Source organism: Anomaloglossus baeobatrachus, chromosome 1 (genome assembly GCF_048569485.1).
Source record: "Anomaloglossus baeobatrachus isolate aAnoBae1 chromosome 1, aAnoBae1.hap1, whole genome shotgun sequence".
Classification (NCBI taxonomy): domain Eukaryota; kingdom Metazoa; phylum Chordata; class Amphibia; order Anura; family Aromobatidae; genus Anomaloglossus; species Anomaloglossus baeobatrachus.
This window is the reverse complement of record NC_134353.1, coordinates 85,058,112-85,070,522: the sequence shown is the minus strand read 5'-3', so window position 1 is coordinate 85,070,522 and position 12,411 is coordinate 85,058,112. Positions and strand designations below refer to the sequence as shown.

General features: G+C 49.6%; 1 protein-coding gene across 2 annotated transcripts in view; it reads left to right on the top strand.

Moving 5' to 3' along the window:
* Positions 1-12,411, top strand: part of BOD1L1 (biorientation of chromosomes in cell division 1 like 1) — a 151,034-nt gene that overhangs the window by 41,098 nt on the left and 97,525 nt on the right. For both annotated transcript variants that reach the window (XM_075346893.1, XM_075346892.1), the window contains exon 5: positions 12,154-12,303. In XM_075346893.1, coding sequence (XP_075203008.1) covers positions 12,154-12,303 — 150 coding nt within the window. The remainder of the gene's footprint in view (positions 1-12,153; positions 12,304-12,411) is intronic.

The following is a 12,411-nucleotide window of genomic DNA, read 5'->3' as shown; positions in this document are numbered from 1 at the left end:
GCTATACACCCAATCGTCTGGGTCTCCCAATAGGAGCTAGAAGAAAAGGAATTTACGGTAAGTAACAAAATTCCCTTCTTTGCCTTTATCTCCCCTTGCCCAAAATTATATATATTTTTTTTTTTTTCCCCCCCAACATTGCCGTATAAGAGCTTGTTTTTTGCAGGGACTGTTTTGAAAAACACGATTCTACCATTTAAAGAGGTTGCCGCTACTTTTACATTGATGGCCTATCCTTAGTAGAGACACCTGAGGAAAGCAAGGGGATCTTGCTGAAACGCGTTGTGAAGTGATAACAAGAGCTTTATCTTTTTAACAATAAAGCCTAATCTTCAAAAGAACATTTGGAATCTGATCCATCATTAGCGCTCAAAGACCGGTTTCATCACTATTATCTACATATCCTTAGTAGAGGTCATCAATGTCTGATCGGCCGAGGTCTGACACCAGACACCCCCGCTGATCACCTGTTCAGTCCCGGCTGCGGCTATAGAATGTCGGATGTGTTCAGTTCCGGAGCGGCCCATCTTCTGATCATGGCAGTGGCCGGCTATTGCACATCTGCCTCCTATTGATTAGAATAGCAGGCTCATGTGCTGTACCAGGCCGCTGCTGCTATCAGAAGACGGGGCAGCTCCAGAACTGAGCTTTTCCGGCTGTCTGCCGCCGCCGGGACCAAGAACAGCTGATGTACTGGGTGTCTGACCCCGACCGATCAGACATTGATGACCTCTCCTAAGCATAGGCCGTCAATGTAAAAGTTGACAACCTCTTTAACCCCTTCACGACCGCGGGCAGTAAAATTACGTCCTATTTTAACGTGACTTAACGACCAGGGACGTAATTTTACTGCCTAAACTTCATTTGATTGCCGTGGCCATAGCAACGGCTTTCAAATGATGTCCCCTGCTGTTTCTTACAGGAGGGGACCTTTGCTTGACCCCAGGGGGGGTGGCATCGCCACCCCCTATCGACGATCGATGTGATTGGCTGTTCAAATCTGAACCGCCAACCACATCGATCGCACTAATTTCGGCAAAAATAATGCCCGAATTAGTGCGATCCTGTGAGATCCAGCTATGAGATGCCGCAGCTGCTGCAGCATATCATAGGTGGACCTCAAACATGCCGCCCCCAGCCCCTGCAGCACTGATTGGAGCGATCGTGCTATGACGCGCAATCGCTCCAATCAGTGTGCAGTGGGGCGGTCTGATCTGCCGGTGGCCGCCCTCCCCAGGCCTGTGCTGCTCTGGGGACCCTCCCCCAACATGTCTGCAGCGTGGAGTGGCTGGTACTTTTGGTACCACGCCACCGCTGCTGCAGCCGCAGACGCCGCCTCTGCTGTCACCGCGCCAGCTCCAAAGGTAAGTATTGCGCTCCGGCGATGGCCCCTGCGCGCTCCCGTGAAGGCCCCTGCGCGCTCCCGTGAAGGCCCCTGCCCGTGCCCCCCCCCGATCTGCCCCCCCCCGATCTGCCCCCCTACGCCCCGATCTGCCCCCCTACGCCCCGATCTGCCCCCCGGCATCCCGATCTGCTCCCCACGCGATCTGCCTGCCTCCTCTGTCATCTCTATTCTGCTTCCAAAGTTCCTTCCTTCTGCCTTTGCTTCTCCGCCCCCTCTGCTCTCCCTCTAACCCCCCCCCCCCATCTGGCCCCCCTCTCCCCATCCCCCCCTGTCCCCCCCCCGACGTCCTCTTACCTGCCTTCACGGGTCGTCCGAGGTCTTCACTGGCCCGATCACATCTGCCTCCATCGCTGGGTCCTTCTGCTGATCTGTCCAACGTCCTGCCTGCTGCTGGTGTAAAGCTGTCTATCTCACTGCCTTGTTCCTCTGCAACTCTTCTGGTCAGTGATCCTCTTGGTACTGTGAGTATAACTTTTTTTTTTTTTTTTTCTTGTATCCTGTCCATTTTTACACTTCATCTGTCCGTGCGTCCCGCCGAGCGCTGATCAGGGATGCAGATAACGGATCTGCATCCGTGGTCAGTTTTTGGCGTGACTTTTTTCCGTATTCGCGACGCTTTTTGTATCGCGTCCGACCGTGCGTCCCGCCGAGCGCTGATCAGGGATGCAGATAACGGATCGGCATCCCTGCTCAATTTTTGGCGTGACTTTTTTCCGTATTCGCGACGCTTTTTGTATCGCATCCGTCCGTGCGTCCCGCCGAGCGCTGATCAGGGATGCAGATAACGGATCGGCATCCCTGCTCAATTTTTGGCGTGACTTTTTCCGTATTCGCGACAATTTTTGTATGGCATCCGTCTGTGCGTCCCGCCGAGCGCTGATCAGGGATGCACATAACATATCTGCATCCATGGTCAATTTTTGGCGTGACTTTTTTTTTTTTACGTATCCCCGACGCTTTTTTTATCGCATCCGACCGTGCGTCCTGCAGCGGCCGATCAGTGCATTGCGTCTGTGCGTTTGAAAAGTCAAATGGCGCTCCTTCTCTTCTGAGCCCCGCCATGCGCTCAATTACTTTCCACCACATATGAGGTATCTGCGTACTCAGGAGAAAATGCACAATACGTTTTATGGTGCATTTTTTCCTGATAGCCTTGTGAAAAAAAAAGCTACCTAGTTGAAGCAACCGTTTTTGTGGTAAAAAAAAATTTTTTCTTTTCACGGCTCAACGCTATAAACTTCTGTGAAGCCCCCAGGTGTTCAAAGTGCTCACCAAACATCTAGAAAAATTATTTGAGGGCTCTAGTTTCCAAAATGGTGTCACTTGTGGGGGATCTCCACTGTTTAGGCACCATAGGGGGTCTCCAAACCCGACATGGCGTCCGCTAATGATTCCAACCAATTTTGCTGTCAAATGGCGCTCCTTCTCTTCTGAGCCCCGCTATGCGCCCAAACAATTACTTTCCACCACATATGATGTATCTGCGTACTCAGGAGAAAATGCACAATACATTTTATGGTGCATTTTTTCCTGTTACCCTTGTGAAAAAAAAGCTACCTAATTGAAGCAACCGTTTTGTGGTAAAAAATTTTTTTTTTCTTTTCACGGCTCAACGCTATAAACTTCTGTGAAGCTCCCAGGTGTTCAAAGTGCTCACCAAACATCTAGAAAAATTATTTGAGGGCTCTAGTTTCCAAAATGGGGTCACTTGTGGGGGAGCTCCATTGTTTAGGCACCTCAGGGGGTCTTCAAACCTGACATGGCGTCCGCTAATGAGTGCAGCTAATTTTGCATTTAAATGGCGCTCCTTGCCTTCCGAGCACTGCCGTGTGTCCAAACATTTGATTTCCACCACATATGAGGTATCTGCGTACTCAGGAGAAAATGGACAATATATTTTATGTTGCATTTTTTCCCAATACCCTTGTGAAAAAAAAAGCTACCTAGTTGAAGCAACAGTTTTGTGGTAAAAAAAAATTTTTTTCTTTTCACGGCTCAACGTTATAAACTTCTGTGAAGCCCCCAGGTGTTCAAAGTGCTCATCAAACATCTAGAAAAAATATTTGAGGGCTCTAGTTTCCAAAATGGGGTCACTTGTGGGGGAGCTCCATTGTTTAGGCACCTCAGGGGGTCTTCAGACCCGACATGGCGTCCGCTAATTAGTGCAGCTAATTTTGCGTTCAAAAATTCAAATGGCGCTCCTTGCATTCCAAGCACTGCCGTGTGTCCAAACATTTGATTTCCACCACATATGAGGTATCTGCGTACTCAGGAGAAAATGGACAATACATTTTATGTTGCATTTTTTCCCGATACCCTTGTGAAAAAAAAAGCTACCTAGTTGAAGCAACAGTTTTGTGGTAAAAAAATTTATTTTTCTTTTCACGGCTCAACGTTATAAACTTCTGTGAAGCCCCCAGGTGTTCAAAGTGCTCATCAAACATCTAGAAAAAATATTTGAGGGCTCTAGTTTCCAAAATGGGGTCACTTGTGGGGGAGCTCCATTGTTTAGGCACCTCAGGGGGTCTTCAAACCCGACATGGCGTCCGCTAATGAGTGCAGCTAATTTTGCGTTCAAAAATTCAAATGGCGCTCCTTCCCTTCCGAGCTCCGCTGTGCACCCAAACAATTGATTTTTACCACATATGGGGTATCGGCGTACTCAGGAGAAAATGCACAATAAATTGTAGGGTGCACTTTCTCTTTTCTCCCTTGTGAAAATGAAAATTTTATGGCTAAAGTAACATTTTTGTGTTAAAAAGTAAAATTTTCATTTTTTCCTTCCACATTGCTTTGGTTCCTGTGAAGCACCTAAAGGGTTAATAAACTTTTTGGATGTGGTTTTGAGCAGAGTGAGGGGTGCAGTTTTTAGAATGGGGTCACTTTTGGGTATTTTCTGTCACCTAGGCCTCTCAAAGTCACCTCAAATGTGATGTGGTCCCTAAAAAAAATTTTCTAAATTTTGTTGGAAAAATGAGAAATTGCTGATGAACTTTGACCCCTTCTAACTTCCTAACGAAAAAAAAATTTGTTTCGAAAATTGCGCTGATGTAAAGTAGACAAGTGGGAAATGTTATTTAGTAACTATTTTGTGTGACATATCTCTCAGATTTATGGGCATAAATTTTCAAAGTTTGAAAATTGCGAAATTTTCAAAATTTTCGCCAAATTTCCTAAATTTTCACAAATAAACGCAAAAAATATCGGCCTAAATTTACCACTGACATGAAGTACAATATGTCACGAAAAAACAATCTCAGAATCGCCAGGATCCGTTGAAGCGTCCCAGAGTTATAACCTGTCAAAGTGACACTGGTCAGAATTGCAAAAAATGGCCCGGTCATTAGGGTGTTTTAGTGGCCGGGGGTGAAGGGGTTAATGTACTTAAAAAATAGGCATATAAATAATGTTGGGGTGGAATAGAATGAAAAAAATATTCACAGTGAAATTTGCCATTGTTACTTTGGGTTTTATATTTACGCTGCTCACTTAATAGTAAAAAATGACCTTTCTATACATAGATGTTGGTACAATTATGGTGATACAAGATTTCTATAGCTGATTAATTTTTATTTATTACATAGAGGACTGGAATAAAACATTATTTTTTAGCGTTTTTTTGTTTTGATTTGTTTTTTTTTTTTTTTTTTTTTATATATTTCACCTCTCCTTTGCAGAAATGATTGAAATATAAGTATTTGGCACTTTAAACAGTTTAAAAAAAAAATTAAGTCTTTGGGCATTCCCAGAGAGATTTCACTGGGGGTGAGTACTCTCCCTCTTTAACGCTGACCAGTAACAGGCAGGCAGCAACACACTGGAGAAATAACACTCCCCAGCCTCACTTTACACATTGAATCTCATTACAAACAGTAACTCTCCGCAAATTCACATGAGCTTTATTGGCAGGATAAACTATACATTGGCATTGCCAAAGGAAGTGTTGTGCTGGCAATTCTGCTGTTTCTCTGACGCCTCATTGGGGGACACAGGACCATGGGTGTTATGCTGCCTATCCATAGGAGGACACTAAGTAGATGCAAAAAGCATAGCTCCTCCTTTGCAGTATACACCCCCTGGCCGGACCAGGCAACCTCAGTTTTAGCTTAGTGTCTGTAGGAGACACATCCTTTCAAGGTTTTGTTATTTTTTGAGGGCGACTGTTTCCCTTAGGGACCGATCTCCCACTACCATCAACGGGCGGGAACGCGGAGTGTTGCCTCCACGTACCCCCTCCTGCGACGCTGGATCCTGGGCTGCCTTTTACTGGACGACGGGTCCCACAGACACCGATTTTTCCAGAGCCCAGGGCAGAGGCACAATTCCTCAGCTCCGCTTTGCAGGCTCTGAGTTGATACATTACACCTGTGTGGCCGGACACAGCAGGCTGACTCTGCTATTTCCACTGCCTGGACTGAGGCAGTGTTAAGGTGAGATCCCCCCTGACTGGTTTCCCAGACAGAGAGAGAGACTGTGTAGGGAAGGCTCCCAGGACTGCTGAATTTACAGTCTTTATTCCCACCATAGCTGCGTGCTGGCTGGAGGAGAAAGTCCCTTGCTGATTGCAGGGAATCCTGCAGAGATGATCTACTGGTGGCGGGGGGAGGGCTCCCAGGGCTCATGAACTCAGTGTTTATTCCCTCTAGCTGCGTGCTGGCTGGAGGAGGGGGTGTCCCTTGCTGATTGCAGGGACTCCTGCAGAGATAATCTACTGGTAGCTGTGTGCTGACTGGAGGGAGAGGGAGAAAAACTGTCACAGAAGCTCCCTTCCCTCCGTTTTTTACTGCCGACAGCAGGGGGGCACACTGACTTCTTCTTGGCGCTCTTTTAGCGCTAAGCCCAGTGGCTCGCGATAAGCCCCGCGGCTCGCGATAAGCCCCGCCCCCCAGGAAAACGCACGAAGATCTCCACAGAGACTCCTTCCTGAGGACGCAGGGCCATCGGCTGATTCTGGTGAGGTACACTGAAGCAAATACAATCCTTGCTTCCCACTGCTTCACTTGCTCTGCATATCATTGCTCCCCCTCCTGGCATACTCCTATTAGGAACATGCAGAACTCTAAGGGTACTAAGAGTGCTAAGGCTCACATAGTCTATTATTCAGCCTGCACTGCCTGCCACGCTGAGCTACCACGTAAACACACCTCTTCTCTCTGTGAGTCCTGTGCCCCAATAGCCCCCCAAGTCCCCTTCGCCGCCGCCACCACCACCGCAGCTGTCAGCCCAGAGCCTAGGGCTCCCAGCCCACCAGAATGGGCACAGTTTCTGTCCCAATCCATGGAAAAACTGTCACAGAACCTGGTGCTGGCTATGCAATGTCGTCCTCCACACCCTTCTGGGCCCCTGGACGGAACGCAGCCTGAGGATACCCCTATGGAGGATTCTTCTGAGGTAATCCGGGCCCATGCTTCACCGGTTGCAGGGATCAGGAAAAGAGCATACGGCCGGGTGTCTCCAGCACTCTCTCATAGCCCCATGGCTCTCCCTCGGGAGCACACAGGGCAGGCTCTCCCACATGCTCCACGGCTTCTGAAGAGCTGGAGGAGGGAGAATGCTGTTTGTACCAGGATGATTCCTTGGTTTCACCCTCCCCAGATGATCAAACTGCAATAGACACCCTTATAGCAGCAATCAACCAAACTCTGCATGTGGAGGATCCCCCCATCCACTACCACTGACCATGTGGTCTCCTTTAAGAGGGCAAGGAAACCCCAAAAGGTTTTCGCTGATCACCCATAGTTTCAGGATATCCTCACAAAGCAAAGGGAGAAGCCTGACAGGCGCTTCGGTAACCGTAAACTCATGGAGTCCCGGTACCCTTTTGCCTCACCTGCCCCTAAGGGCTGGGCTGATCCGCCCTCTGTCGACCCACCGGTCTCCCGCCTTGCCACAAAAACGCTCCTGTCTTTACCCGATGGTTCCTCCATTAAGGACCCGACAGACACAGGTGGAGCACCTCGCCCGCTCTGCCTTTGAGGCTGCGGGTTCCTCCCTCTCGCCCTCCTTTGCCTCTGTGTGGTTGCAAAGGCGATCTCGGTCTGCGCAGAATCCCTTAACACTTCGCTTGAGGAATCCCAGTTCCCTCATACCGTCACAGAGGTCACAGCTCAAATTGCCGCTGCGGCAGAGTACCTCATGCAGGCCTTCATTGATGCTGCTACCTGCCGCCTCAAATACCATAGCCATCCGTAGAGCTGTCTGGCTCAGACAATGGCGAGCGGACTCTGCTTCCAAGAAGTCTTTCACGGGCCTTCCCTTTTTCCAGACCGATTGTTTGGCGAACGTCTGGACAATTCGACCCATCCTGGACCTCAAACACCTGAACAAACATGTACACGTACGGAGATTCAGAATGGAGTCCCTAAGGTCCATTATTGCATCCATGGTCGAAGGGGAATTCCTCGCCTCCATAAATATCAAGGATGCGTACCTGCACATACCCATTGCTCCAGATCACCAAAAGTTCCTCCGCTTAGCAGTTCAGGACTCCCATTTTCAATTCGTAGCCCTACCCTTCGGCCTTGCCACCGCACCAATGGTCTTCACCAAAGTCATGGCGGCCGCCATGAGCGTCCTTCACGCCAGGGGAGTAGTCGTTCTCCCTTACTTGGACGACCTCCTCATCAAGGCCCCTTCCTTCCGCGACTGCTCAACCAGCGTACAGATCACCGTGGACACCCGATCCCGCTTAGGGTGGCTACTGAATCTAGACAAATCATCCCCGGTCCCAGCACGATCCATCACCTTCCTGGGCATGTCCCTGGACACCCGTCGGGGCTTGATATCTCTCCCTCAGGACAAGGCGATCTCACTTCGACAAGCGGTACGCTGCCTTCTACGTCCTCCGTCTCGCTCCATTCGATTCAGCATGAAGGTGCTCGGCAGGTTGGTGGCAGCTATGGAGGCAGTACCTTTTGCTCAACTGCACCTCCGCCCACTGCAGCTAGCCCTTCTAGCTGCCTGGGACAAGAGCCCCTTCTCCCTGGATAAACATCTTCACCTGACGCCTTCAGTCAGGTATGCACTCTGCTGGTGGCTTCGGTCCTCATCCCCTCATCCCTATCGAAGGGGAGATCTTTTCTCCCATTGAACTGGCTGGTCCTGACCACGGACGCCAGCCTCCTAGGCTGGGGAGCAGTGTACCGGCACCACACTGCTCAAGGACGTTGGGCGCCCCAGAAGTCTTCCCTACCCATAAATATCCTGGAAATCCACGCGATCTTTCTCGCGCTCAGGGCGTTCTGCCCTCTGCTAGCGGGTCGTCAGATTCGAGTCCAATCGGACAATGCGACAGCTGTAGGCTATATCAATTGGCAGGGGGGCACCCGCAGCAAAGCAGCTTATCTCGAGGCCCACAAGATCCTCAGCTGGGCCGAATCGACGAGGTCAGTGATATCAGCGGTACACATACCGGGGGTAGAGAACTGGGCAGCAGACTTTCTAAGTCGCAAAGGCCTGGCCGCCAGAGAATGGTTTCTCCACACAGAAGTGTTTCTACACATCACTCGCTGGGGCACACCAGACGTGGATCTAATGGCCTCAAGGTTGAACGCAAAGGTACCCACGTTCATAGCCAGGTCACGCGACCCGCAGTCCATCGGTGCGGATGCTGTAGTCTGCTCCTGGCACCACTTCCGCCTGCCTTACATATTTCCACCTCTACCCCTGCTGCCGCGGGTAATCAGGAAGATCAAGGCAGAGGGAGTCCCGGTGATACTGATAGCACCGGACCGGCCCAGGCGCGCCTGGTACGCCGAATTAGTACAAATGCTCGCAGACGCACTGGCGCCTTCCAGACATCCCAGACTTGCTGACTCAAGGGCCCATTTCCCATCAGAACTCCAGAGACCTGAAGCTGACGGCATGGCTATTGAGACCTTGGTATTAACAAGAGCGGGATTCTCCCCCGCGGTCATCTCCACCATGATCAGCGCCCGAAAGCCTGCTTCATTTCGCATTTACCATCGTACGTGGAAAATTTTTTCTTTTCATGGTGCAGGGAAACTAACGTCCAGCCTATGCCTCTGGCCATCCCCAAAATTCTCGACTTTCTGCAGTCTGGCTTGCAAGCGGGGTTGGCTCTCAGTTCCCTTAAAGGGCAGGTCTCAGCGCTCTCAATCTTCTACCAATGCCGCCTGGCTCAAAAACCGCAAGTCAAGACCTTCCTCCAGGGCGTTTCCCATCTAGTTCCCCCGTACAAACGGCCGCTGGACCCATGGGACCTCAATCTCGTTCTGGACGGTCTCCAGAGATCTCCCTTTGAACCTCTCAAGGAATCCTCCCTTGCTCTTCTATCTTGGAAGGTAACATTCCTGGTGGCAATTACGTCCATCAGACGGGTTTCGGAGCTGGCACCACTCTCTTGCCGCGAACCTTTTCTGATCTTTCACCAGGACAAGGTGGTTCTGCGCCCCCTTCCGGATTTTCATCCAAAGGTTCCTACCCAGTTTCATTTGAACGAGGACATTGTTCTGCCTTCCTTTTGTCCACACCCAGTTCATAGGGTGGAAAAGTCTCTGCATTCGTTAGACCTCGTCAGAGCTCTCAGATATTACATATCCTGGACAGCCCCCTGTAGGAAATCGGACTCTTTGTTCGTCATTCCTGAGGGGCCTAAGAAGGGACAGGCAGCTTCAAAGGCAACTCTGGCTCGCTGGATTCACTCTGCGATCCAGGAAGTCTACTGCTTTTAACTCAAGCCCATTCCTAGTGGGCTGCGGGCTCATTCCACGCGAGCAGTTTGCGCTTCGTGGGCCATTCGGCATCAGGCTTCAGTGGAACAGGTGTGTAAGGCTGCGACCTGGTCTAGCCTACATACTTTTTCAAAGCATTACAGAGTCCATACCCAGGTTTCAGCTGAGGCAAATCTGGGTAGGAAAATTCTGCAAACGGCAGTAGAGCACCTCTCTCAGTAGGCGCTCCAGGCTGTCTGGGACTGGTTCCTAGTCTTTGGGTTGTGTTGTCTTTTATTTTTTTCCCACCCATGGACTGCTTTAGGACGTCCCATGGTCCTGTGTCCCCCAATGAGGCGTCAGAGAAAAACGGATTTTTTCGTACTCACCGTAAAATCGTTTTCTCTTAGCCATCATTGGGGGACACAGCACCCACCCTGTTGCCCTGTTGGGCCTTGGTCCTCTCAGTACCTTATTTGGTTATGACTTTTTTTTTTTTCTCTTCTCATGTTCCTCCATTGAGATAAGTTCTTACTATTTTTTTTTTTTTTTTTTTTTCCTCCTACTGCTTGTGTACTAAAACTGAGGTTGCCTGGCCCGGCCAGGGGGTGTATACTGCAGAGGAGGAGCTATGCTTTTGCATCTACTTGGTGTCCTCCTATGGATAGGCAGCATAACACCCATGGTCCTGTGTCCCCCAATGATGGCTAAGAGAAAACGATTTTACGGGGAGCACACAAAAATCCGTTCCCCCTCCCCCCACACTGACTGCTGGAGATGTAAGCTGATATTCACACTCAGGTCTGCTGAGGGTTTTCGAGGTTGGCCTCCTTGCAGTTTGTAACCTTTCCTGTGATAAGATCTAGTGAGTCAGCCCCATTATTGTATAATCGGTGAGGGTCCAGCTCCTATGATTCCATCCAGTGTTCAGAGTAATAGGTCTGCTGCATGTAGCTACCTTACTATTTATTGTGGCAACACAGCACACATGAGCATGCCTGGTATTGCAGCTCTTGTGGCCATTATAAATGGATTACCAACACATATGATGGTGATGAACTATCCCTCTGATAGTTCATCAGTGCCTGATTGTTTGGGTCCAGCACCCCAATACTGCCACGGTTGTGTCTGGACCTTCAGGTACTGCTACTGGGACCAGGTGCAGAAAGGCCCGGTGATCATCCAGACATTAATGGACGCTGTCCCTTTTTTTAAGGGCTGGATTTAGTTTATTTATTTATTGATTTTTTTTTTTTTCTGTTCCTGGTTGGAGGAGCCTTTCCTCCAGCTGGTAAATAAGGGCCGTTATAACTTGGAACCTCCCACTCCTCCAGTGCGGGTTATACTCTTCACTTGGAGAAGTTGCATGCTCGGGAGTGCATGTGGCTTCAGACTACTGTTGCTGTATATTCTGAAGATTCCCTCAAGATAAGTTGTTGCTTTTCCTTTTTCCCTTTTTGCTGGTTATTTTTATGTTTGTTTTTCCCCTGGATTGGTGGGTGGCAGGATTTAGTCCTAGGGTCTGGCTAGGAGATGGGCACATTGGCGGGCCACACCTCCTAACCATTATAGGTACCTGTGGTTTGAGGGCTAGCACAGGGCCCCCCAGTGTCAGGGTCAGCGCAGGAGCCCCTGGTCCCCCCCCCCCCTCCTTGTGTTTCAGCCTCCCTTATTCCCAGGAGTCCACTTGCTGGATGTCTCTCCCCACACCCAGCGTGACACACACATCAGCGGATATCAGATCTGGGGACTGCCACTACTCAAGACAACCCCTTATCAATTACTATATTCTCCCTTCTAAAATGAAAACAGCCTTCACTCCCCTCCGGTGCGGACGCTGGGTGTGCTGTCACATTGTTATGTGAATGCTGTTCAGCTCCTTTCAGAGCCTAAATCAGAACATTGGTGGGTAGCTGGGAGTCGGACCCCCAACAGTCCGATAATTATGACCTGTCCTAAGGGTACGCCAAACATAGCATGGGCTCAGACAACACTTACTTTTCATGCTTATCATGCTCTTTCCATCAGACTATTTAATTACCAATCCTTGATATATATTTGTCCCCCTCTTTACAGAGTATGCCTTACCTGATTCCGACGTGGACGCGTTCTCGGATGTGACGGTCAGCTCTGTGCACACCAGTGACTTATCCTCATTTGAGGAAGACAGCGATGAAGAAGATGCCATATCTGACAGTACTGAAGAGGGAGAAATTACTTCTGATGGTAAGTTCCTAGATATGGATTTGTTTTCTGCTGATAGTCTTGCATGGCTTCACAGCTGGATTTTCCCTCTTGCTTTATTGGGAAACACAGGCAACCCTGGCTGTGTGC